At 44.8% G+C, this 27,920-nt stretch overlaps 1 protein-coding gene across 5 annotated transcripts; it reads right to left on the reverse strand.

Annotated features, from left to right (window-relative positions):
* On the reverse strand, positions 1–27,808 carry TMEM181 (transmembrane protein 181). 5 transcript variants are annotated; one of them, XM_081904702.1, is made up of 18 exons: positions 27,226–27,808; positions 17,388–17,432; positions 15,719–15,822; positions 11,793–11,848; positions 10,506–10,596; positions 10,044–10,174; positions 9,174–9,281; positions 8,832–8,912; positions 8,302–8,401; positions 7,291–7,421; positions 6,656–6,747; positions 5,810–5,867; positions 4,380–4,482; positions 4,224–4,275; positions 2,841–2,923; positions 2,250–2,339; positions 1,790–1,856; positions 1–283 (listed from the first exon to the last, which is right to left on the reverse strand). In XM_081904702.1, exons 1-18 carry the CDS (start codon positions 27,369–27,371, stop codon positions 205–207), a joined length of 1,617 nt encoding a protein of 538 aa, XP_081760828.1. In that variant the 5' UTR covers positions 27,372–27,808; the 3' UTR covers positions 1–204. The 5 variants fall into 5 exon arrangements, with proteins under 5 accessions (XP_081760828.1, XP_081760830.1, XP_081760832.1 ...); XM_081904704.1 differs by lacking the exon at positions 27,226–27,808 and adding an exon at positions 25,228–25,327; XM_081904706.1 differs by lacking the exon at positions 27,226–27,808 and adding an exon at positions 24,010–24,034.
* Between the last annotated feature and the right edge of the window lie 112 nt (positions 27,809–27,920).

Consider the following 27,920-nt stretch of genomic DNA (forward strand, 5'->3'; position numbering starts at 1 on the left):
AATAACTCTTCCCTAAAAATTATATTCTCTCCCCTCTCCCACTTCAGTTTTAGGTTTGTAAACAGAAAGGGAGAAACAGGAAATCCTTCCACAGACGTCTATGATAAGCTAACAGTAGACTTAGGAAAAAGACTTTTAGGGGGGTGGGGGGAAGAGTGTCAAAATTGCTTTTGTTCTCATAGAGCAGGTCACTTCTACGAAAACTTAATCGCTGTCTGATTCCTCCTTGAATTTGGCTCTGATGGCTTGACCGTTCTGAAGTGGCATTTCTTCATAATCACTCCTGTCCCCCCAAAAAAGAGATATTCAAGATCATCTTAAGACATAAATAGCATAAAACAACACTTATTCTGGGCAAGTAGACAAAATTAGTATGCTTTCAAAAGATTTGTTATTCCTTCAAACATGAACCCTCTTCAGGTAGGAATGAAAGCAGTATTCTTTAGCTTCCTTCCATTCTATCTAAAGAGTATGGCTTCAAAATCTGACCATATTGGAAAGTTGGTATAAGGAGCTTGCTTTAATTTTAGTGTTCAAAGCAATTCATTTGTTTTCAAGGCATCCTAAATGTAACACTGATGGCTCAGTTGGAAGTGTACACTTGTCTTGCTTGCTGCTGAATTTGAGACAGGACCAAAAGACAAGGAAACAAGCAGGGACACATGCTTTTCTCAGAAAAGAAAAGCAAAACTCCATGGGGAAGCAGCTGAACATCCCCACAGTAAGGGTTGTTGCATAGCTGCTTACACATAGGACAGGCTCAAAAAGAATAAGGCAGCAAATTGATACTCTTTCTGCCCCACACAAAGATTATTCATATGTTGGAAAGGGTTGGGGTAGAATTTGCAGCTGCACTTTCCAATACAAACTGTCATTACCCTTAAAATTACATTATTTTTGTAAACTGGTGCTTAAAAACTTTATACTTCTGAATTAAATGGCTAACAAGTTAGATAAATAATAGTAGGCACAATGTCTGTATTAGCACTTGCTTTCCCTGCCACACGTACATTTCACTCACGTGGCTTATCTCACAAATTCAGACCTCGCTCCCTAGAACGGCGCCCTCTCATCTTCTAACCAATTCTGTGGCTATAAAACCCTGCGGTCACAGAGGCTATAGAGAGATGTTAGGTTATATGTGAGCAAGTGAGCACACTGGGACCAGAGCAGAAGAAGAGCCTGCTGGACCAGGTCAGTGACCCATCAGGATGCCAATGAAAGCATCCTGTTCTCACAGGGGACAACCAGATGCCTGTGGGAAACCAGCAAGCAGGATTCAAGCACAAGAACACTCTCTCCTCGCATAGTTTCCAGCAACTGGTATTCAGAAGCATTACTGCCTCCAACTGTGGAGGCAGAGTACAGCCATTGATAGCCCTCTCCTCCATGAATTTGTCTCATCCTCTTTTCAGGTCATGCAGGCTGGTGGCCATCTCTGCCTCCTCTGGGAGTGAATTCAAATCACTGCTCAGCCGATGAAGCTCACAAGAGATCTACTGGCCTTTCACTCTCTCTCAGGCCAACCTACCTTGGTAAATTGCCATGAGGATAAATGGGGCAAGGGACCACATATGCCACTTAAGTTCCATGAGGGAACTAATGGAAGCTTTTAAAAAATGTTTGACCTCATACTATTCCTACCACAAGTACTAGATTCTTCATCATTTGCTTCCAATATACAGCTATCACCAGTGACAGGGCAGTCCTTTTTAAAAGGAAACCTCCACGGCTTATATGAGAAAAAATATTAAATTAATACTACTACTGTAAGCCTTACGTTACTTACCCATAGATCACATCATCATCTGAGTCGTTCAGCATAGAGAAGGCAGGATTATCTTTCAGCTGAGACTCTGAAAGTTTATGCAAAGGAAAATTTCACTTAACAAGATATCTCTCCATTATAGGACCTTTTCAGTTCAGCTTATTTGAACTTTCAGAAAGCTTTCGATAGTCAAGATGAGTCTTTCAAGAGAGACCATAAGCCTAACATTTTGGGGAGGAGGGGAATACGTCTTCTTATGGAGCACCATGGAGGGAAGCAAGACTCTGCCAGCATGGCGAGTGGTAACAAATGATGGGAGCTTGAAGACAACTTGTAGAAAGCCACAAGTTTCTTATGCCTGCTCTAGGGCTTAAATCCAAATAGAGATAATACCTGAATATGACATGCAACCTTTTTGCAATAGAATAGAATATGGCAGAAAAAGAGAGGGAAATCAAAAGCCGAACTGAGGCCAACTTACCATACAGGGCATTTTTTGATGGTGAATATACGAAGGCTAATGTGTATAAATAGAAGTTCAATAAGCCGTAGAACGATAAGAATTCTGCAGGTGGTAACGGTCAAGGATATCAAGTAAAACAATTCAAGATGCATACCTCGCAGCACACAAATGTCATTCTCCACATATATGTAGGCAGCTAACCTGGACATGGTCAAAACCCTAGCAAAACATCTAGGAAAAAGTTATCTCCAAATTTAAAAGTCAAATCTGCTTTACAGCTGCCTCACCTATAGGTAGAGTCACAGACAAAAGCAGTGCTAATGTTCAAAGCTGCCCCAACATACAAAAAGCTAAAAGCCAGCCTGTCTACTAAGATCATAGAGAGGCTCTCCTTCACATGCCACCAGCATCTGAGCTATGTATGCTTGGGATGCCGGAGAGGGGCTTTTCTGTGGGTGTGCCATTGCTTTGCAACACCCCGCGCAGATGTGCTTGCCTTGCCTATGCTTTGATGGCCTTCATTATATAAGGAACTACAGTATGCTAATCCCTCAAATAGAGAGCTTGACTGAAACATCTCAGTACCACGATGTCACAAGAAAAGGATATAATTATGATAATGGGTCGACAGTTCAGCCACAAAGTTGTCTTGCAGAACCTGGGCTCCAAAACGCAGATAAAGTATAACGATGCTGCAGTTAAGGGAGAAGAAACCAAAAAGCCACTCAACATTTTGTAATTACTTTCTAACCAGAGTTAAATGAAACATTAAATTAGTGCTGGGGCAAATGTTAAAAGGTAAAGGTAAAGGTAAAAAACCCCTGACAGTTAAGCCCAGTCATGAAGAACTCTGGGGTTGCAGCACTCATCTCGCTTTAATGGCCGAAGGAGCCGAAGTTTGTCCGCAGACAGTTTTTCCGGGTCATGTGGCCAGCACGACTAGGCCACTTCTGGCAAAACCAGAGCAGCGCACAGAAACGCCGTTTACCTTCTCGCCGGAGTGGTACCTATTTAACTACTTGCATTTTTTGGCGTGCTTTCGAACTGCTAGATTGGCAGGAGCTGGGATTGAACAACAGGAGCTCAGCCCATCACAGGGATTCGAACCGCCAACCTTTAGATCGACAAGCCCTAGGCTCAGTGGTTTAGACCATAGCGCCACCCGCATCCCTTAGGGCAAATGTTAGCCTAATTAAATCTAGGGCAAATGTTAGCCTAATTAAATCTACTGTCAATGCACAGGAACACCCAGATTCTCAAAAGATGAGTGCACGGGAGGGGATGCAGTTGTGAGAAGGATGTGGTAATTGTGCCAATGGAAGTTATTATTTCATATATTTATATACTACAATACCAAAACAGTCTAAGTGGTTTGTAAAAACCAAAAAATATTACATTTATATATGCCATAAAGTATCGGCATCTAATATAGTCAAACCTTGGTTGTCGAACGTAATCCATTCTGGAAGCCCATTCGGCTTCTGAAATGTTCGACAACCGAGGCATGGCTTCCGATTGGTTGCAGGAGCTTCCTGCACTCAAGCAGAAGCTGCGTTGGACATTCGGCTTCCGAAATACAGTGGTACCTCAGGTTACAGATGCTTCAGGTTACAGACTCCGATAACCCAGAAATAGTACCTCGGGTTAAGAACTTTGCTTCAGGCTGAGAACAGAAATCGTGCAGCGGTGGTACGGCGGCAGCGAGAGGCCCCATTAGCTAAAGTGTTACCTCAGGTTAAGAACAGTTTCAGGTTGAGAACAGACTTCCAGAACGAATTAAGTTCTTAACCCGAGGTACCACTGTACATTTGAAAACCAGAGCATTTACTTCTGGGTTTTTGCGTTCGGGAGGCAAAATGTTCCAAAACAGAGGCGTTTGGGATCCGAGGTTTGACTGTATGTGCTTTATCAGAAATTTGTAAGATGCTAATCTGCACCTCAGCAGAATGATTTCTGTATCTAGCACCTTTCAGAAAAGAATTAGTATCTTACCTAATGACAAGAACTACAAATGTCAATGCGGTCAAGAATTTTAGCCTGAGATCTGAGGAAAGGAGAAGAAAAATGGTTATCTGAAAGTGAACACAAATATCTCGCTGGTAGAACATTGCCATGCAGCAACCATGACTGGCACAGAACAGAGCTTACCGACATAGGGCATGTTACGGAGTTCTGAGCATGCCCTGATTATCAGGAACAAAAGGTACAAAATGTACACAGCTGCCACCACAAGGAAGAAGATTTTCATACCCTGTTACAAAAATATATACAAAAGTTTTAAAAATATTATTCTGATGACGATTATGACAACAACATTTCTTTCCTATCCTTCATGATGAGGTCCAAGGGCAGCTTACAAGAACGTAAAAATACAATATCAAAGACAGTTAAAACAAATTACAGCTATGAGAATGGGATGGGCCCTAAAATATATGTCTCCAGTGTCAAAGGTGCATATCCAGCCTTTCACTCAGGCAAAAGTGCCTTTAGATGAAAGCCTTTACATTTGAATAACCATGGCTAAACGTAATCCCAGTCACTATATGCTTCTTGGATAAGAACAGTTTTACATGATTTCCAAAATGCTGGTCAGGCTAAACATAGGGATGTTGTGCTATCAATCCTGTTTCTCTATGTGTTTCCCCTGATTTGCATACCTGATGCACAGGTGGTCACATGTTTTTAAAAGAAGCTGAGAACAGTGACTTTATAAGTCACTGCATTTTTCCTGTTCTGTTTCATTTTCTCTTAATACAATTATCTCCCAATATTTATTGTGTTGTATTAAGACATCCTCACGTGATCTTAGAAACAGCAACTGGACTTCTAAGAATCTAAATGAAAGATATGACTGATGACCAACAAAGAGTTATAGTTTACAGAAGTGGGCAACAAAAGTCTTTCAACAAAATTAGAATAATAGAATTGTACAATTGTAGAAGGGAAGTTGGAAGGGAGTCCAACGCCTGCAATGCAGGAATATCAACTAAAGCATCCCTGGAAGACGGCTATCCACCTCTACTTAAAGACCTCAAAGGAAGGAGAGTCCATCATATTCAGAAGGAGTCTGTTCCAGTGCGAAGCTGCTCTTACAGTCAAAAAATTATTCCTGATGTTTAGTCAGAATCTCCTTTTTTGTAACTTGAATCCATTGGTTCAGGTCCTATACTCTGGAGTGGGAGAGAACAAGCTTGCTCCATCTTTCATGTGACTTGATTTTGTTACATGTGAGATTCTCCTAATTACAAGAATCTGTGTGAGATGGTTTTTTGCAAAGCTTTTGTTGTGATCAGGGGAATCTTACGCGTAACAATTTCAAGCTTCTAACTCTGAATTTAAGTGGGTTCTCACCATTCTTCTGAAGGTTCTTCCAGGGATATCAGAAGTCCCTAGAAACTAAATGTAAGAAAACCTACAACCAATATTTAAGTGACAGCCTGTTACCTATCGTTTTGCAGTTGTGTCAGCATAGGACATCAGCTGGACAGATGGATCAAAATAGCTCAGTGTTTTTCAAAATCTGATAATCCACACAGCATTTCTCATATAATCAAAAAGGATTGTTCACACTAATTTACCTGAAAGTTGTTTGTGTCAATCCCATACTGGTATGTTGGGTCATGTAGTTCATTGACACTAAAAATAATAATAATAAGATCATTTAATGTAAGAATTTGTATGCACCATAAAACTAAAAATAAATCCATAGAAACTAACATGTTTAAAAAATTGGCCATTTCTTCCCCCTCAGCCTAATAAGATACAGATTTGGGCTCTCTCTACTACAGTTTCCAAGAAAAAGCCAGAAAAAATTGATTCCAATTTGAGTTTGTAATTATGTTTTCTATTTATGCAGAACTGAGAAAGCTGGAACAAACACATTCAAATACACATACACATAGCACTAGGAAAATGTTTTTTAATCCTATGACTACTCAGAGCTGAATAACGTTTGCCACTTCTTGAGTATCCAATGCAGTGCTTACCCATGGAAGAAAATAATTCCTCGGCAGAATAGGGGAGGGAGAGAATTTTCAGTGATTCCTCCTTACCATGAAGGTTCCTGGACTCCCTCAATCTGTTCCAGAGGGTACCTCAACTACAAAGAAAGTGGGCTCTCTCTATGTAGTAGGAAGACTTTATATTCTGATCATATGCTAACAGACTGAATAATCTATGCAGCTAAGGAAGACTTTAGTCAGATCTCAGGATACAAAGCTATCTCCCAATATTTACTGCAATTTCAACATGTGCTTTACATTCTCCAAATGGTGGACTTAGTCTTTGCTTTTACTAGAGGAAAAGCAAAAGATAGGAACTATTAAAAAAAATCCTGCTTTCTTGTTCAAGGCTATTTAGTGATCAAAGAATTTAGTGATCAGAGAAAGGAAAAGAGGAAAGATGAAAAGAGAGAAGTTACTCACGTCTGCCATATTCCTAATGTAACAGAAGCCAGCCACAAAAGACCAACAATAAGGAGTTTAGGAAAATAGAACGTTATGCACCTCCTTTCGCCCTAACAAAGAAAAGGATAAATTAAGAATATTAAACTTGGTTTTCAGACATCAGTTAATTTACAATATTGTGAAATATTGTTGTACTTTTTTTGGAGGGACAGCAGCAACAAATAGTTTAATTTTGAGAAACTCACACAGAGTTTCTGGGTGGAATCCAAACTGGGGATGCATGCAAGAGGGAAAAAATAATTCATAAAGTTCATAGGGTATTTGTAGGCTCTCTCTAATCTACTTGGCTGGGAAAGAAGGGGAGAGGCTGAACTACAGCTTTCTGAATTCAGCAGAGGAAGGGAAGGATTAAAAATGCTACAAATAAAGTAAGTTTAACTTGTTCTTTGACAAGTGAGACCATTTATTAACGTTATTTATTCCTTTGGTTTAAGATTTTTCCAAAACTGTTTATTTGGAATAGGTTTTAATGGGTGACTTAATGAGTGTTTATCCAGTAAAAAGCAGTAAAGCGCACACACATATGCACAGAGCAAGAGATAAGTGTGAAAGGCAGAATGTAGATAGCATTGAAATATGTGTCTCCTCCTGACCTGCACTCTGATCCCATGGTAGACACAGAGCCAAAACAGCAGCAATGCACATAAGAACAGCGACTGGAAGAGGTCATCTAGCATTCCAGGAAACCAACTGTTGATTAGGAATGAGAGGGGGAAAAATGGATCTGCAACAAAAGAAAAAGCGTCACAAGACAACCACGGAAATTGTTGTTCCACTCTACACTTGGACACTCTTTTGCAGCCTAATTGTGTGTCAGAGTTGCGACTCAACAGAGCCTTCTCAGTGGCTGCACCCAGACTATGCAAATCCTCTCCTAAGGAGTCCTGTCTAGCTCCCTCTCATATGGACTCTAACCAGCAGGGAAAGAGTTTTGGCTTTTTCAAACAGGTTTTTAGCTTGCCAAACTGATATTGCTTTCCTGCAACTCTATGATGGTAGATGGCGAAAGCCAGCTGCTGTTTTTTTAATCTGCTCCTGTTGTTCAGCCACTTGTTTTATACATTCTAAACCATTGTATTGTATTGTATTGTATTTTTGTAATAATTTCCCGACCCCCCCCTTTTCTGGCTGCCTTGGACACCTGACTGTGGAAAGGGAGGATAAATAGTTATTTTTAAAAGCTAGTATCAGTGAGAACTGAAATTCTCCCATGCTGACCCTGGGTGCAATCCAACTGGTACACTTGTACTCACACAAAAGGCTTTTTTAATCAGCAGATGCCTCTGCTAACAGAAGAGGGGGGGTGATTTTTGCCAGCCCCCTGCAGTATCCAGTGCCCCCAAAATTCAACTGCTGGAAGTTTTTTGGGGGGACCACCAGAGGGAATTGGCAAAAACTGAAGAGGGGTGAAAAGTCCTTCGTTGAGAAGAGGGCATCACATGGATCCTGCCCTTCCCCAAACTTATTTCAAAAGAAAGGGCTTGTACTTATTTATTTTTCCTTTCCTCCCCAATCTCACTTATGTGAGGAGGGCGGGGGAGAATCTGCCTTATAAAGCATGGCCCCAGGAGCCGATCACAGCATGATGTAATACATATAAATACCATTATAGAGCAACAGCAGGGGGAGAAGGATCGACATCCACTTCTGCTCTATTCCCCAATCTCGCATAGAGAACTTGCGCAGGGAGTGTGCAAAGAGACACTGCAAAGGAACATAAAAAATAATAATCAGCAAAGATTATGCAGTACCCGTTTGTCTTCAGATAAAAAAGGAAGAATGGCGGCAGAATGTAAGCTGCGGCACATGGGCTATATTAGGCAGCAAGTTCTGCAAGGATTTCTTGCACTTCAGAGAATAGGTTGGCTGATGCAGCCCCAGGAGAACAACAGTGCCCCAAAAACCCAGTGAACAGGAACCACCTCAAACCATGTTGGGGAGGCATCACATACCAGAAGACCTCAGTGTCTTATATTTCTCCTTGTATTCACTTCACTTTTCTAATAGCACTCCCTCTTTTGTATCCCACCTATGTCTCTTGCCATTATCCTTCCATCCCTCTAGCAATGAAGTCTCCCTTCCAGAGCAACGTCCGTATCTCATACAAAAATAAAACTGAACAATCGACACTCACTGTGACGATGAAAGTAAGGACCACAAAGACAAATCGGAACCAGATTTCCACTTGAGAGAAGGCTGAGTTATAGGTTTTCCACTGAAAGAAAGAAATTAGAATATTAACAAAAAAGCTAAAGGAATGTAGATGGCATCAGTCATAATAGTTTATATTCAGTATTTTATTACTCATTTATTTATTGGTGTGATGTTCTGGATTTAACACTGGAACCAGTATTTCTTGTGGGTCTAGCCACTGAAACTTCAAGGGGAAATAATGTGCCCTTTAATATTACAGCCAACGCAAGGATTTACAGTTAAAACTACACTTTCATTCTATGTTTGCCTTTACTTCACTTACTGTGAAATTGTAATGCTTGATTGGAGGAAGGTTTTCAAAGGCGACAGTGATCTCATAGCGAGTGTAGTTCAGATAACCAAGATGGACCACAATAAATTCAGCACATTGCTAGGAGCACACATTGGAAGAGGGGAAATTGGGAGGGGAAGGGAAAGAAATTCAACAGTGAGAACACCATACGCACACCAAGTACAATCAGGTTTTTTTCTTTCTGGGCTTTTGAGACATTTAGGGTTGGCCCAACCATTGCAAAAAATGAGTTAGCATATCAGAATTGATTTAATGGCGAAATTCAGTTAGGGTATCCCTGCCTTCTTGCATGATACTCCCTTAGACTTCTCTGCTGTTTGTAACAGCACAGCTGCCCTAAGCTCATAAGGCAAAGGAAGAATAAAGACTCATCTGGGACCTCTAGTTGCATTCAATAGAAGTGCTGCTTTGTAACCACTGGATTTCAAGGAAAACTAACAAAGCAAACACAGAAACTGTTCACTAGCAGATCGTTAACAGCTGTAACCTTGATTTGATTTGTGGATTCCAGAAAGAGGAATTGGAGGTTCATACTTCTAAAACATGCTCTCTGCAATTCCTCACTTTGTTGTTAACAAGAAACTAGAATCAAAAAATTCATCCACCTAATATAATATAGTCAATCCTGCCTGGCAACAATTTTCCAGGACCTCCAACAGAATTATTGCCCATGACTGCTTCTCGAAATCCAACGTTTGGAATGTGGGGTCAAATACATTAGCTGATATTTTGTTTATGAATTTCACCAACAGAGATACTTCCTCACCTTGCCTCAACTCTCTATCATGCTTTTAAACCACAGAAATAGCTCATCTGTAAGAAATGGTACATTGCCATTACCTGTGCACAGTTCAGTGTCCTTGTTCGGTTGTGAAGTTCCTTGTTAAAATACCTGACGCTTGCATTTTCTATTACACCACTTATTGTAACCAGCATATTGAAGTTTTTTTTCAAGCCATTCCATTTGTTATCTGAAAAAACAAAAGTCCATTCAGATGCTACAATCTACAGGCTAGAGTATACATATATATATATAAGATAACAGATGCGCTAACAATAACAAAATGAATGGATTCTATAACAGAATCAAGAGGACATTCCAACCCTCAATAACAACTGCTCACTGAAGCTAGTACATTGTGGTAACAAATTGCATTGTTTAACTACGCACTGTGTGAAGCACTGCTTCCTTTTATCTGTCCTGGTGACCTTACATTGTACAGGCAAGCAATATACAAACATTTCCATATGTGGTTGATATATACATAATTAATATAATCATATAAGCTAAGTAACACTTACCAAAACGTTGGTCCAACTCCACTACACATGTCAGCCATAATTGCTGATTATAAGTAGATAACGGCGGTGAACTTAAATTAAATGGCCTTATCTAGAACAAAATGGAAGCAAGAGTTAAACCACAGTCATTCATTTTACTATATTAGCTTCTCCAAGTTTTGTGAGCAAGTTTTGTCTGTGAGGTTGTTATACTATGAGATTCCACTGGGCTCCATTTTACCATCCATGCTATTTCATAAGTATAAGAAACTCCGAGAGGATTGGGAGATGTGGACTGAGATGTGGTGCAATCAATATGTGGATTACACCCAGCTTTCTCTCTCCTTTTCATCAAATCCAGACGAGGCAGTGGGTGTTCTAAATCAGTGCATGAGCAGAGTAAAGGACTGGATGCAGGTCAATCTATTCTACCAGGGGTTCTCCAGAAGACTGGCAGAAATCTTACAAGCACTGCTATACCAGAAATTTAACCGAATATTTTTGGGATTGAATCTGGGACCTTCTGCATGCATAGAATGTGTTCTGCTACTGAGTCATGGCCCTTCCTCATCAACATGCAGCACAGCTAAAATGCTTGTTGTAGGAAAGGTGCAGACACTGTTTTCTTGTTCATAGTGTTTTCTAGAAGAGCAAAGCAAAGTGAAGGAATTCTTATAAGGCACAGCAAAAAAAACTAGGACACGATGAAAAAGTGCTATCAATCAGTTCTTAGGCAAATGCATGCCTCTCTTTTCTGTACGTCACAACTGTGGCAGGAGCTCGGAGGAGCATCCATACCAACTGTTGATATCATTGAGATTAGACTGTTGAGTATGGCTACCTGCAGACGACCTTTGAACCCCACACCCTACACAAGGTCTGCAGTCTAGGTTCTGCTTCGCTCTACAGGGTCCTGAAAATGCCCCATGTAACATGACCAGCTCAAGAACTGATGAAATAAGTCCTAAGGCAAACTCCCACAGACCTAGGAAGGATTGTGTTGAATACACCAAAAACTTGAGGCTACGTGTGGAATTCAGTGTTGTACTCTTCCTATTGTACCAGCTTGCCAGGTGAAATGACTCTCCCTCTCCTCCAACTGCACACAGTTCTGGGGGTTCTCCCAACCTCTCTCTCGGAGCCCATTTCATGAGGCTCAGGTGGGAGTATGAGAGGAAAGCCCCATTGCACAAGCATAAGTCCTTGTGAAGGGATCCCCTGACAGGGTTTGTTAGGTGAATCCCACCCTGAAATATTTGTGTGTCAGAACAAGCATGCACAATCTATAAACAGTATAAGAAGACTTACCTTGGAGCCATTATTCAACTGAGATTTCACTTGAAAGGGTTCAATGACATTGGGACCTATACAATAGACAGAGACATGAGCTCAATATGCGACTACCTGTTGTAGCCTAAATTTTTAATGATGACCGTTATTAGCTGAAAATGTCAGGAATGATAGACAGATAGAGAATGTTAAATTACACAGAAGCTCCTGTTTTACACATGCATCAAAATTAAGGGATAATTTCTTATCCACATTGCCGATAGAATTCAATTGGACTCAGAGTCAAGTTCCACATTCACATTACCATACACTACAGACGTCAAAGGATCTTTAGACATATATCTCACCACAGAACAAAACTGGACTATAGACTACATAGCCAGAGACTGTTCTACTTTAGAGGGCGTTTTTGTGGAGGGTTGAATGGTCCTCCCACTTTTAAAGCACACTCTATGCACACAGGAAGCGATATGCCAGTGAAAAGGGTACCAGCCTAGTTCCCCCCAGTATAGCAGCTTTCTATAAGTAGGTTGTTTCCTCTGGTGGGAGAAGAACAGGTCTATCAATAACTATTAGCCATGATAGCTAAATGGCATCTTGGTATCAGGGTTGGGAACATGCATTCCTCCATATGCTATTAGACACCAACTCCCATCAAGCCCAGCCAGCCTGGACAATGGTCAGGGCTCATGGGAGTTTTAGTTCAACATTTGGACAGCCACAGATTCCCCAGCCCTGCTGTGAATTCAGGTCACATGCAGAATTCCAGATGGCAGGCACAAGAGACAGGAGATTTGATTTGCCTGCAACAGGTTTGCAACCAGATTTTCTTTTTGTAAACCACTGCAGCACAATGGAAGAGAGCAGCCTTGAGAAGGTTTCTATGATATCACAGTCCAGCAGCAGGAAGAGGGATTGCCCACTGCAGTATCTAGCATAGCCTCAGAAACAACTGGACTGAAATAATATTTGAAGAGTGGGAGCAGGTGGCATCTCTCAAGGCCCACCCTTCCTTCATGCTCATCACCACCCAAGGGTCTACAAATGCCAGTTTGCCACTGGCCAGAGGATGGTCTGGAAAATATGCAGGAGCCCTCCCCTATGCAGAGAGATTTCCCAGTGCTTTCCTGGTGTCACTGTGACTCAGTGCAAGAGGGAAAGCCCCTCAGCTCACTTTCTAGCTCAGAGGGCAGGGGACCACAGGAACTCCCACCACCACACAGTGACTTTGGATCTTGAACATGGCATGATCTCAGACGAGACCTTGCCCCCTATGTCTGAAGGGCAGGCTGGGATGTGTCAGCCACAATATGTGGACTCGTCTTTGCCTTGCAGAAAATCCTGCTCTTCTATACCGCACCCACAGCTATGCCTTTGAGCTCTCATTCTGCTACAGTCTGGATTCTCATCTTGTTTTAAGAAACAGAAGTCTCAAAAAAGTATTTTTCTTTTTTAAAAAAAACAGCTGGGGCATCCTTTATTGCTACTGAACTCTTTAAAAGTAAACTATGTATATCAGTAAACTGGGCTCAAATAAACCAGTCTGCCAACATAACAGAGTATGGATAAAGAAGCTACAGCATCAACAGTTTCACCACAATATCAAAGGTCAGGTCCACCATTCCAGCATGGTACAAAGTACCATATGGTGCTTGAGAGCAATTCTACATGATGGAATGTAGCTCAGATTAGTATGTAGCAAAACTATTGACTACACAGTTTCAGCAGAGAATTGAAATTTACTGAAAGCAGCACTCCAATCCCAAGTGTACCAAGGAAATTCCATTATAAGACACTTCTAAGTATGCGTGTTTAGAATCGCACGCAAGAAGCTTACAGGTTACTGTCTTCAGATAACTGTATTCAGTTCAGAGTTTGTATTCTTTTCAACAAGTGTTTTCAGTGTAGACTAGTCTCTATACTAAATATGTAAATAACATTTGAATAACCCAGCCGATAGAGAATAATCAGCAGTGGTCAACCTACTGTGGACCAGATCGCACTCCCTAGTGAATCTTATTTGGAGGGCAGGATAATATCTATTCAATAATAATGAGAAATTAGAACTGGAAGGTTCTTAACTTCTTTCCTCTATGTCTGTGCTGAATGGAGACAGGGGAGCAAGGGAGCCTGAGGCTCACTGTGGCTCAGTCGCATCATGACGCATCATGAATGGCTCACCTTTTGGGAGCTGATGGCCGCACTCTGATGGCCTAAGGGAACATGCCTAAGTTTCATGGCCAAAGTGTAAAAGTGGCTGTGATGAGAACTGCAGTTCTCAAGCTTGCCTTCAGACGATTTTTTATCATTCATTATTAAATTCAGTTAAAAATATAGGTTTTTTAAAGCCACGTTTTGGGGAAATTGGGTGTGTGGGTGTGACAAAAACCTTTTCATATCACAGAATCATAAAAGGGGTCCTCTGTGAACAGTCGGGGGAGGGAATAACTTTTAAAAACGGATGAAGTTGGGGAAGACTAAGGGGCAAATAAGCCTTTTGCATTACGGGAGCAGTAGAAAAACAAGAGGTTTTTTTGAGGGGGAAAAATATTAAAAGTTTTAAACAGTTTTGTATTTAAAAATGAAAAATTAGGTGACACGTTTTGGAGAGTCTTCCCGGGGGGGGGGCACAAAAGCTTACAGGAACAGCTGCCAGTTTGTCCCTCCCCCTGGTATAAACCATAGGTTACAGTGATGTTCAAATGCAGCCACTGATTAGCATCAATACAGCCACCCTCTTATGAATAGGGAGGGAGGTGGAGAGAGAGCTTGCAGGAATTATCCTGCTTGGCAATGTGACTAACTATATACATACATGTTTTGAATGGAAAGGCATTTCTTTGAAATGTACAAGATTTTTATAATATATCATGCACACATTTTATATTATGGGAGTTAGCCTGGTGTCCCCATAGTCAACTTTGACTGGACTTAACTGTCCAAGGGTCCTTTACCTTTTACTTTTTTTAAGCAGCCATATGTGCTTTACCAAATCTAAGCAAGCACACACATTTGGGTACAATCTGCTATGCAATTTCCTCACTAAAATTTATTTATAATATGTAAAACACAGTCCCTCACTTCCCCAAGTGTGTGGTCTGCATGGGTTTTTGCTTTCAATTTCAGTGCCATCCCTAAGATACAAGTACAGCAATGTACTTGTAAGTTTTAGCATTACATTTTGAAATGTCTCAAGACCTGCAGCTTGACCCTGGCTGCTTCCCACAAAAGTATCAAGCCAAATAAAAAGGGTCTATCACATCAAATGATTTTAAGCAGTTCAAAAGCTCAATTTGAAATCACCAAGAAATTGGATGAAATACCAAAATATCACCTTAAGGGGAAAAAACCATCAAAAGAATCACTTTTACTAGTGATTACACTTTTACTAGTGATTACTCAACCTCTCCATAAGAAATCAAGACATCACAATTGAGAGGCATGTCTCTCCAAAAGAAAGAATGTTCAAGCATGCACTAGCCACTTCTCACAGTACATAGTACATTTGAGAAGGACTATCAACGGCTGGATAAAATTGCTTCAAGGAGCAGCAAGCTGGTCCTTGACTACACTGTTTGTAGTTATGTTTTACTAAAATCTAAGTCCAATATAATTTCAGGACGCAGATTCTGGACTATGTATGGTGAGAATGGAGACACAGGCTAATTTGTAACCTTGCAGTGGTCAGGGATAAGACAACATAAAAGGGAAAATGGCTCCATGGCTGGGGCTAGTGTGTAGGATCTCTGCTCCTTGTCAGTTTTGGGTGGTGCCAGCTTCTTTTAAACACTTGATAAATTTCAATCCCCACCACCAACTACTCATTAAAAACCTAAGGAAGGGGCACAAATTCAAGCTGTATGTCTTGATAGCAAAACAATGGGAAAGAATAGGAGGCAAGTAAATAGAGAAAACAAGCATTAACCGAAAAGACAAAATCTTACCTGCAATACCTATTAAAACGGTTAAACCAAAACAAATGAAGAATACAACGAAGACCAAGACAAAGTGGCGTTTGGACAGCGTATACAATCGCATCGGGGCCAACCTGCAAACAAGGAGAGAAAGAACAAGTTAGCAAGTTTCCCACACCAAGTATCCAGTTAAAAACACTCTATGTTTTGTTTGATAAAATGTGCCATCAGAAAGTGGAAGGCTTTTTTGAAGGCTGTAGCCCTATACACAGTTACCGGGAACAAGTATCATTAAGCTGAACCAACAGGGACCAGGACTGGCAATAAAGCACTGCTTTGATTGGCAGCAGGTTCATTCTGACCACATACCCCACACATTGGTATGCCCCATAACAGAACCGTACATAAAGCTAAGCAGGTGATACGAGAAAGCACATTTGTATCTGTGGAATATTGGTTATATCTTCTCAAAGTCGTCAAAATTCTGAAATGTATGTGCAACCTTTTTTCTAACTTATACACTACAGATATGCAGTAGCTGTGATATCAGCTGCTTAATACAACTTGGTAACAAGAGGGATGAATTAACATTTTCTACATGCACAGTCATGAACTGACATTAAGATTGTGCTTGAATCAATAGGAAGGCAACGCCAAGATACATTATGGAGCAGACTTTCAAACTATAAACAGTTAGCCATCTATAAATTAACCCATCTATTACAGGGCAAAAAACAGGTTGGACACTTTTAGCATTCAGCCTATTGGGAACTCAAAACAGGACTAACATGTTATTTTGAAACACTTTCCTTGTTGAATGAATGCTTCCACTTCTGCGTTACAGGTATTCAAGGAAATCGAAAAGCATGTCAAAATACATAGATAAGAAATTAGGAGATTTTTTTGGTAATAAATAGCAATTCACAAAAAGAGGGGGGGAAACATCCTCTAGGAAATTATCTTCAAACTCAGCAGCAGCAAATATGAGGCAAAGGAACCAAACTGCAAAGCATGTAGTGAGAGTGAGACTGTCTCTGATAGAAGCTGTTTTCCTTTGGACACCCACCCAACTGTTTTTCTTCCAATTGGGTTCCTAGAAATGGGGGTGGGGATGATTGGGGTGATCACAGAAAGAAACCAGCAAGTGAAGTATATACACCCCGTTTCCCCTGCAAGTTATCCCTATACACCCTGCTTACAACGGATTAACTTTATTCCACCTCATAAGTAACGTAAACTTGCCCTAGTTGTCCATATATTTTGCCCTAGTTGTCCATATATTTTTTTTCACTTAAGGACAGCAGGACAAGAGCAAGGGAAGGTAACGCAAAGTGTGCAGAAGTCTTGCCTCTTTTTTCATACCTTGCAGGCAAAAAATGGTTTATATTGACAAAGCCGGGGTTTAGAGAGCGCAAAATGCCACTCAGCCCACAAGCAGCCTTTGGTTTGCTTCCTCCCATGCAATGCAGACTGCAATGTACAAAAGCAGAGGAGCAGAGATACACTGCAAGAAGGGCTTACAGAACTGCTGCTCCAGATCAGCCATGCAGGCCAGCCAAGCTGCAGTGAAAGACAGAGGGGAAAACCAACACCCTCAAAAGGCCACGATCCCATCTGATCCAAAAGGGGGGGGGAAATCGTTCCTAAGGATGTTAGACTGAACACAACATATCCACAGGTTTAACCGTCCTTGATTTACCTCTGATGCAACAGTCCTAAAGAGAGAGGCGTCTTAACCCCATCACTCAGCAGCATCAGAGAAGCAGGAGAGAGAGAAAACAGAAGATTTAAAGAAGGGAAAAGATCTAGCATTCACTTGGAGCACATGTAACCAGGAGTCGCACAGTACACCCGTACCTGTCCCAGGATCAATTTAGTATGGGCAATAAAGAAGCAGGACTATTTGTTATGTAGTGTAGTTTCACCCTGGGCCAACAGGGGGATACTGTATATAGTTTTCACTCAGGTCTGTAGATAGTTTTCACTCAGGTCCGCAGCAGTTATTTTAGGCGGGAACTCTGGGCTGTGGTTGTTACAATGTTGACAGCCGGCTGCCTATAAAAGCAGGCCGGCTGAGCTGTTTGCAGTCAGTTCTATTCCAGCTACAAAATAAAGAGCTACTTGAAGAAATCGCTGTGCCTGCTGCTATGTCAACCCACAACATAACACTGGCGACGAGGATGGGATGGATGGACATCAGAGCACAGCCAGATGCGGCCAGCCTCTGAACTGAGCTGAATCACAGAGCGAAATCACTGAGCGAAATCACTGGGCAGAACCAATTCAGAGCTGACTGTTCTGGCTAGAGCACTGTCTTCCATCCATCGCCCTTCACGCCGGCATCGGAATCATGGCTTCACTTGTGCCTCTACTGCCGTTTGCGCCAGCCTCTGAATCATGGGACTCCTACCTCGCTCGGTTCGACTGCTACCTCCAAGCCAACGAGCTGACAGCAGTATCAAAGGATCGGAAGCGGGGCCTATTCCTCAGCCTCTGTGGGCCTGAGGTGTTTGAGACGGCCCGAGCATTGGTTGCGCCTGAAGCAGTCCAGGCAACACCATGGGACACGATCCAAGAGAAGCTCCGCAACCACTATGCACCAAAGCCGTCCAAGATTGCTGCCCGCCATGCGTTCTACCACCGGAACCAGGCAGAGGGGGAGTCAATCAACAACTACACCACCGCCCTGCGACAGGCTGCAATGCACTGTGAGTTCCGAGACTTAGACGATGCCCTGATGGATCGAATCGTCTGCGGGGTCCGGGACATCCATCTGCAACGGCGTCTCCTAGCCAAGCCAGACCTCACGCTACAGAAAGCCATTGAGGAGGCTGTGGCCTCAGAAGCTGCTGAACGCTCCGCCCAGGAGATCCGCAAGTCCAGCAGCCCGCGTCTTGCTAGGGAGCCAGTTCCGGTGCATCATGAAGAGGCCAGCAGTGATGAGGCATCCTCCAGTGAAGACGATGACGTGCACCAGACAAAGCGGGAGCGCAGGAAGTTCCAACAGAAGTCCAAGGGCCAACCGGAATGTGCCGGCTGCGGAGGCAACCATTCCCGTGCCAAGTGTCGATTCAGAGACGCCATCTGTAGGAAGTGTTCCAGAAGGGGCCACATCGCTAAGGTCTGCCGATCGGCTCCGTCTGACACCCCCCCTTCATCGACTCGCAAGTCCAAGTCTTCACTCCAGTCTGCCAAGGAAAGTTGTTTCGCTCTCACCAACTGCCACTGCCCGTCTGGAACCACAATTGGCCAAACCGACTCGCCTACGCGACGCAAGCTGAACGTCACGGTGCTCATTGAAGGAGCTCCATGTGACATGGAGATCGACACCGGGTCTGCCCTGTCCATCGTGTCATGGAGCACCATCAAAAGACTGGTACCCAGAGTGTCCAAGAGGCAACTCAACTCCCACCGCGTACACCTGAGAGACTACCAGGGAAACGACATTCCCGTGGTAGGCGTTGGCCGGTTCCGGATCGCCTTCAAGGATTTTTCGGGCCTGCTCCGGTTGGTGGTGGTCGAAGGTCAGCGGCCAAGCCTCCTAGGGCTAGACTGGTTTGATGCCCTCGGCCTGGAAGTCACCGGCATCAACTGCATCTCTAACGCAGAGACTGAGGGTCTGGTCAAAGACTTTGCCGAGGTTTTTGACGGCACCTTGGGGCAATATACAGGTACGCCCATCTCCTTTAGCCTTGATCCACAAGTCGCCCCCATCAAGCTAAAGCCACGCCGGGTTCCCTTTGCTCTCAAGGCTAAGGTGGACGAACAACTGGACAAACTGATTGCCCAAGGAGTTTTGGAGCCGGTTGACCACGCCAAGTGGGAAACCCCCATCATCACGCCTGTCAAGCCAGATGGGTCGGTGAAAATCTGCGCTGACTACAAGTGCACGATCAACAAGGCACTTCAGCAGCACGCTTATCCGGTTCCTGTTGTCCAACACCTGCTGCATTCCCTGGGTGAGGGTAAGGTCTTCGCTAAGCTGGACCTTGCCCAAGCATATCAACAACTGCCAGTTGATGATGCCACTGCTGAAGCCCAGACGATCGTCACCCACCGGGGGGCATTCCGTTGCCGCCGGTTGCAGTTCGGGGTGAGTGTGGCTCCTGGAATCTTCCAAAGCCTTATGGAGCGTCTCCTGCAAGGGCTTCCGGGCGTGGTACCATATTTTGATGACGTCTTGGTGTCTGCAGACTCACACCAGCAGCTGTTCGAGCGCCTCCGTGCCGTGCTGACCAGGTTCCAAGAGGCCGGGCTCAAGGTAAAGAGGGAGAAGTGCCAGATCGCCGTTCCACAGGTAGAGTTCCTGGGCTATCTTATCGATGCCTCCGGCCTTCACCCAACCACATCCAAGATCCGCGCTATCCAGCAGGCCCCCACCCCAAAGAACAAAACGGAGTTGCAGGCATTCCTGGGGCTGCTGAACTTTTATAACATGTTCCTGCCCCACAAAGCCACAGTGGCTGAGCCTCTTCACCGACTCCTTAGCACTAAGTCACCTTGGGCCTGGGGTCATCGGGAGACAGCGGCCTTCAACGCGGTCAAGGCTCTCCTTTCTTCAGACAGTGTGCTGGTACAGTACAGTGAATCCAGGCCGCTGGTCCTTGCCTGCGACGCCTCACCTTTTGGCATCGGTGCTGTCCTTAGTCACCGTTTTCCAGATGGAAGAGAAGCACCGCTCGCCTACTTTTCCAGGACACTATCTCCGACGGAACGGAATTACAGCCAGCTCGACAAGGAGGCATTGGCACTTGTGGCTGGAGTGAAGAGGTTCCATGAATACCTCTATGGCAGGACTTTTGACCTCATCACTGACCACAAGCCACTCCTGGGCCTCCTCGCCGGTGATCGTCCAACTCCACCGGTCCTCTCGCCACGCATGCTGCGATGGACTGTTTTCCTGGCTGCCTACCACTACCGGCTCATCCATCGCCCGGGGAAATCGATGGGCCATGCCGACGCCCTCAGCCGTTGCCCTCTTCCAGCATTTGTGGAAGACCCGGCTCCAGCTTCATCGCTCCTTCTGATTGAGGATCTTCCGGCAGCGCCTGTATCAGCTACCACTGTGGCCTCCGCGTCTGCCCAGGATCGCACCATCAGCCGGGTGCTCAACTGGGTGTGGAGGGGGTGGCCACAAGGGCCTTTTGCATCGGAGTTCCAGCCCTTCGCAACCAGACAACATGAACTCTCAGCTCATCGCGGCTGTCTGCTGTGGGGAGACCGCGTCGTGATTCCCCAGGGACTCCGTCAGCGCGTCCTGGAGGCTCTGCACGTTGGCCACCCGGGAATTGTCAAAATGAAGGCATTGGCTCGGTGTTACGTCTGGTGGCCTAATATGGACGATGCCATCACTGCCTGGGTGTCCGCCTGTCAAGCGTGCCAAGAGTCGAGGCCTGCACCACCGGCAGCTAAGGGACACACCTGGGAGACGCCAAAGACACCCTGGTCGAGGGTGCACATCGATCTGGCTGGCCCCTTTCACGGCCGGACCTTTATGGTAGTGGTGGACGCCTATTCCAAATGGCTGGAGGTCGCCCTGATGCCCTCCACCACTACCGAAGCTGTCATCCGGGTGCTGCGAGGCCTGTTTGCAACGCATGGGTGTCCTGATGTCCTTGTCTCTGACAACGGACCGCAGTTCACGTCAGGCACCTTTGAGCGGTATCTTTTGGGACTGGGCATCCGCCATGCCCTAACGGCACCCTTTCATCCATCCAGCAACGGGCAAGCGGAAAGAATGGTGCGCTCGGCAAAAGAGGCACTGGCGCGCCTGGACCGGGGAGACTGGCATGAGCGGGTCGCCGAATACTTGTTCGTGCAACACATCACCCCTCATGCGGCCACAGGGAGGAGTCCTGCTGAACTGCTTATGGGCCGCCGCCTCAGGTCACCGCTCGACCGGCTACACCCGGACTTTGCCGTGGCTGAACCCCCAGGCTGTGCCAACGCGCCACGGTCATTTGTCCCAGGAAACCAGGTCTTTGCCCGGAACTATGTGGGGGACATTCCTTGGGTGCCAGCCACAGTAGTGGGAGTCACTGGACCTCGCTCGTACCAGGTGGCACTCGAAGATGGACGCTTGTGGCGACGGCACATAGACCAGCTTAGGCGCAGGGTTATTAGTGACTTAAAATTGTAGCTGGAAGCTCTAAGACCGTGTCTTAGCCAGTGATGTGGGATGGGGGGCGGATAATTTCAAATCAAGGTAATCTGCATCTGAACACCTTTTGATGCCCTAGAGCAGTGATGGCCAAACGTGGCCCTCAGCTGTTTTTGGACTACAACTCCCATCATCCTTAGCTAACAGTGGTCAGGTATGATGGGAATTGTAGTCTCAAAACAGCTAGAGGGATGAGTTTGTCTTTCACTGCCCTAGAGACTAATCCAATTTAGAATGTTTATTTTACCTGTATTTAGCAAACAAAGCTAAAGATTTGAAAGCACCAAGGTTGCCTAATATTGCATTTGCAGTTGGCATCCATTCATTGCTACTACTGAAATTATCAAATGGAACCTTTTTCACAGAAAAACAAAGAACTGGAAAAATGTGCCCTTTAAAAAAAAATTCCGCCCCACATCACTGGACCTAGCAGTCAGTTTCCCCATTGGCAAACAAGTATTCAGTTAGAGTCCACCCCCCTCACTTTGCCACACCTCCCACACTTAATTCTTAATTAAGTGCAATGAGGTTTTCTTCTGAGTCATATGCTTAGGGTCAGGCTGCACGTTGCATGAAAAGTGCAGAATGACACCTTGATGTGACTCAAGGCAATTCACATTATTTGTTTTACTGTGCTTTTTTCCTGCAGTACCACCAAGCTTTCTCCAAAAGTAAAACAAAGAAACACAGAGAGATTTTCCTGTTGTTCATGCTGATTATTGGATATCTGAATCTTCTTCCACATACTTGAAGATGTGCAGAGGTGGAGATGTAACTAAAAAGAGCATATCGCAAGTGAAGCAAATCATATATCCTGAAGCAAAGCATATATCCTGAAACGTAGTGACTAAGAGGTTGAGCTGTGTACCAGAAAGTGTGGATCTAATCCTACCTCTGGTTGCTACAAGAACTATTACTATTAATAGCAAAAATTAAAGCAATTTGTATAGTGCTTTCAAGTGTTCAAAGCACTTCAAATGCTTTATCTAGTTAAAATCCTTACAACAACCTGCAGGGTAATTCAGTATTATTTTCTTCCATATTGCAGGCAGCGGCCGGAGGCTAAGAGAGAGTGGCTTATGACCAAGGTGAGCTACGAACCTGGAATTTCCTGGTTTGTAGCTCAGATTCTCTTACCCACTATGCAATATTTTAAGTAAAGCTCTTTCAACACGTTAAAACACTATATAAATGCTAAAATATTACTCAATTCCTGAAGAACATGTCAGGTACCATGAGTTTTCAGTCCAGCGTGTTGTCTAAAACTTATCTACTTTATTCATGGCACTGGTTTTCAAGCAGCCATTGTGAAAATCTGCTGCGGACAGAAAGTAATACCACCTCTTACAGCCATGGTCATTTTGAGACACTGGTTAACTTGCTTGCTATGGCAGAGATTCAGTATGCAATAGAGAAGCGACCCAACATTTAAGTTGACTTTTCTACAGAGGAATCAGCCTTCAGGTCCTCAGCAGGAAACACAAAAAGGAGAGTCAGTTTCCTTGAAAGGAGAGCAAGGAAATGATCTAGTGGCCTTGAATCATAGCTTGTGTGTGTTTGTTTTAAGAACTTTAGAGCCAAAACCAGTTTTGTGAACTTTTGTCCACACATTTTATAAAGTTGCTTCTGATAATTAGGCAGAGAAATAATTCCATTCTCTCTAAAGGTCACAAGCAGAAAATAGGTATTTGTTAAATTTATGAAGTATGAGGAGAAGCAGAAATCAGAAGCACCCTGAACTCGGCTTATTAAACAGATCTTTCCTAAGACATTTGCAAACATTGTAAATACCACAGCAGTCCTACTAAGAGTTAGTTTCAAACTATCTCATAGACAGTTCATACATTTAAAGAAACAAGGAGTGCAAAAGAACAGCACTTCTCTTTAACGTGTGTGAATTGAAGCTTGAGGGAAGCTTTCATCTACAGGAAGATCTAGAGGGTCTCAGCTACTTTTTAAACTCCTGGATCTCATCACCAATAAAAGTCCACTTTAAATGCAATAGCAGAAGTTATAGAATCATAGAAGTACAGAGTTGGAAGGGACTCGTAATGGTCATCTAGTCCAACCTCCTGCAATGCAGGAATCTCAACTAGATTATACATGACAGATGGCCATCCAACTTCTGCTTAAAAATCTCCAATGAAGTAGAGTCCACCACCTCTTGTAGGAGTTTGTTCCAGAATACTGTTCTTCCCGGTGTTTAGACTGACTCTCCTTTCTTGTAACTTGAAGCCACTGGTTCAGGTACTGCCCTCTGGAGCAGGAGAAAACAAGATTGCTCCATCCTCCATGTGACAGCCCTTTACATATCTGAAGATGTGTGTCTTATCTCAGTCCCCTCTTTTCCAGGGTAAACAAACCCAATTCTATCAACTGTTCCTCATAAAGCTTGGTTTCCAGACCCTTTAGCATCTTGGTCACCCTCCTTTGCACACATTCCAGCTTGTCAATATCCTTAAATTGTAGCACCCTGAGCTGAACACAGGACTCCATGTGTGATACCTATGTTAAGACATGTGGTACCTGAAAATGTCTTATCCTGCTTCACTGTAACATTTGAGCTAGCTTTTGTATGTCATTATAACTCGAGCCAACAACTGTCCAGACTCCAGCCTTTACATTGGCATGGCTTTGGGGACGATGTGAGCATTTCTGAGCATTTCTGTCAAAAATAAGTTTACACTACCCAGCTCACCAAATGCACAAAAGGCCTTAATGAGTGGTACAAATATGACACACATGCTCAGACATCTCTCCCTGCCTCTCACAATCACTAAGCGATAAAGGAGCTAGAGGAAAGAAGGATCCATTCCTCAAATGATTTGTTTCTAAAACGAACGGGGCTGCGGCTCAAAGTCTGTGTCATATTCACCTGACACCGGTCACCTGCTGACCCAAGGCTCCGACACGAATTATAAAGGCAAAGGGGGTGGCGGCGACTATTCCACAATAAGCAAGCAGTCTGTGTATGTTCAGGGGAACTGCTGCCTTCCAAGCTTGCTCTGATTTAGATAAAATGGGGAGGTAGTGAGGGAGCTGTTCCCATTCTGCTCTGCTTGTGAGCTTCTGGGACACTGTTATTAGCAGGTGGCTGGGTTAGACAGAGTTCCTCGTACAGCCTAAGCCCCCCCCTCCCCAATTCTTGCCAGCCCCACAAGGCAGGGAAAGAGGAGCGTTTTCCTCCTCCAAATCTGTGCCTAAAGCACTACACGCTCCGGCTTATTACGCCGGGTGGGGCGGGGCAACACTCGCTCAGCAACCCGTGTGGTCCGGCCAGAGGAATAGGCTCAGGTCAGCCAGTGTTCCCTCCGCGGCCTGCGCAACTACCGCGCACCCCCCACCCCTCAGCGCAGGTCCCGCTACCCCCAAAACTCACAGATCCATATCCATGCTGCGCATGCGCGCCGCGCCGCCTCCACTCCGACAGCGGATCTCTCCCAAGCTAAGCGGCAGCTGCCCGCCCGCCGAGCTCCGTGGCAGCGCCAGGTGCGCACATCACTTCCGCGTACGTCACCCAACGTGCCAGCTCCGCCTCTCGGGCGTTGTAGGGGGCGGGGCCGTGACCGGAGGGGCGGGGCCGCAACACCTCGGAAACACACCCTCTGAGCGCCTGTCAGTATAGTGTGCCCGTAGGCACCGAGGGTGTGCGCCTGCGCGTTGCTCCTTCTGCGAACGGCTGTCAGTTTGAAAGCCGCCAGGGGCGAAACTACCTCAGGGCAGTTAGTTCCATTGGCAGTGCGCCTCGCAAGGAGACATGGGAATTGTAGTTTTCAAGTCTCTCAATCACAAAAACGCACACAGAGCTATCTCCCATGGAAAGAGAGGCATATATTTAGTTCTCAGCAACGCCACTCAAATCTTACCTTCTGTTTCCCCACACATACACATACTTTAAAAAAATTAGTTCGTTTTAATAATTAACCCTCCAATAGCCTTTATCTGTCCTAACGGTACAAAAGGCAAAATGTGACGTGCCACCCACCAGTGATTCAGATAGAAGCAGGCTTTTCCTAGCTCATAAGATTGGACCTGGTAATTACTTAATTTCTAATTTTATAATACTTCTTAAGGTTTGCATCTCCGTTTTTATTATACAGCAGACCCGTAATTTACAATACAATCCCTATTAAGCACAGTGAAACTTAGCTTCTGAGTAAATATGTACAGAGATGTGGCTTTCATCAAGGGATAAGAGCTAAGACTGTAGGTAAAGGATGCAATTCTCATTTTGTTGAAGTCAACAGCAAACCTCTCACTGGATTTAGCGGAGCTGGATTTCATCCAGTATTACAAGGAGGGCTGTTGTTTTTTAATTGTATTTCTTTATGGCTAGAGTTGCTGGAACCTGAACCACATGGAAAAATAAAATTCCGCAAAGACTTTAGTTAGTAATGCATGTAGTATGCATAGGTAACGGTAAAGGGACCCCTGACCATAGGAACCATCTATTTCATGGAGTTCCACACAGAGGACATTCCGTGGCTTGTGGCTCAGGGGGACACCTTGCTCCTGTGATTTTGTCGAACTCTGAAAATTTTGGAAAGGTAGTTTTCTTCTTCATATGAAAGGGAAATCAGCTATTAGGTGGGAGGAAACCTGAATATGGGCAGGAGAAGGTTTGGGGAAGATTGAAGAATGAGCAAAGAACCCACAGCTCTTAGATCCTGAGGACTCATGGGAGAGAAGGTGGAGCCCTGATTATTTACATTACAACCCCATGTAACTACAAGAGGATCGTGGGCTCTTTCGGCGGTGATGGGGTGGGGGAAATCCCTCTCAGCTTTTCCGGGCAGGGTGGTGGTGGAATATGATCAGAGTCGAGAAGAATCCCAGACCCAGATTCCACATTTAGAAAATGCCATCAGGAAGGTTACTCAAGCAACTCTTTTCCTCTCCCCCTTTTCCTTACACGAGCAACTCGTTGCCTTTCAGGGACTCTCTGAAGTGACTCATCAAAACCTAATCGCAAAAGAACCAAAAAGGGTAGCTCCGCTGGAAGAAGGTAACTCTCCTTTTCCCAGCAGCCATATTGAAACGCTGGACCATCTCCATCCTTGGTACTGAGAAAGCGGCGGCGCGGGAGGGAAAAGGCTGTCGCAGCCGGCCAGGAGGAGGAGGAGGAGGAGGGGTGGGTGGGAAGGCTTCACTCTGCAAATCACGTCCCCCAAAGTGCGTGCAAATAAGGATTCCCCTGGGGATTGCTCATAAATGAATAGCTGCTTCTGAATCCTACGTGCTGTATTTAAAGAAGCATTTTTAACAGGGCTTGGCCAGACCGCTGATGCAAACAGCTATTTCCCTAGAAAATAAAGAGGCCTCTCTTTCCCTCTCCATCCCTCCGCGCGCTGCTCCCTTCGCCCCCCGCTGCTCTTACCTGTAGTAGCGATCATCTTTGTAAGGGGTCAGGTCCTCTTTGATCTCCTTGTAGGTCTCTCTGATCCTTTTGCAAATGTGCTTGAGCTCGCCGCAGAGCGGGTTCTCAAAGGCGGGGTAATCCGCCTCCATCCCGCACCCGGACATCGCGCCAGCCCCTCCTCACCCAGCCAGCGGCCGCGGAGACAGCAGCAACCCCCGGGGGCCCCGCTCTAAGCCCGCCGCCGCCTCCCGCGCTCGGCCATAGAGACCCCGGTGGCGCCTGGGCCTCGGTCTGGAGCTCCTCGGCGCTGAGCCGGGCTGCCGAGGGGGAGAGAGCTGCAATGGCCGAGAGGCCGCCGCTTGAAGCGACCCTCCGCTTTCCTCTCTTCCTTTCTCGGCAGAGCGCCGCCACTGGGCGCCGAAGGGAGTTTTGTGGGCGGCGGCGGCGGCTCCAGCTCTGCTTTGGCTGCTGAAGCCCCATACATTTTCTAAGGGGACGCGGAGGGCTTCTGTTATTAAATGCGCGCAAAGAGCAGGCAAGGCGAGGCTGGCCGTTAATGTATAGCGGTGGTGGTTGTTTTTAACGAGATAAAATCCCCATGGTCCACGGACCAGGTGGAGCTGGAAAAGAATCAGCACCGTGGACAGCGCCACTGGGGACTGGTGGCAAAATGGCCCCTGGGAAACTGGTCCCGTGATGTTTTTCAGGCACGT

This window comes from Podarcis melisellensis, assembly GCF_964234715.1.
Source record: "Podarcis melisellensis genome assembly, chromosome: 3".
Lineage (NCBI taxonomy): Eukaryota > Metazoa > Chordata > Lepidosauria > Squamata > Lacertidae > Podarcis > Podarcis melisellensis.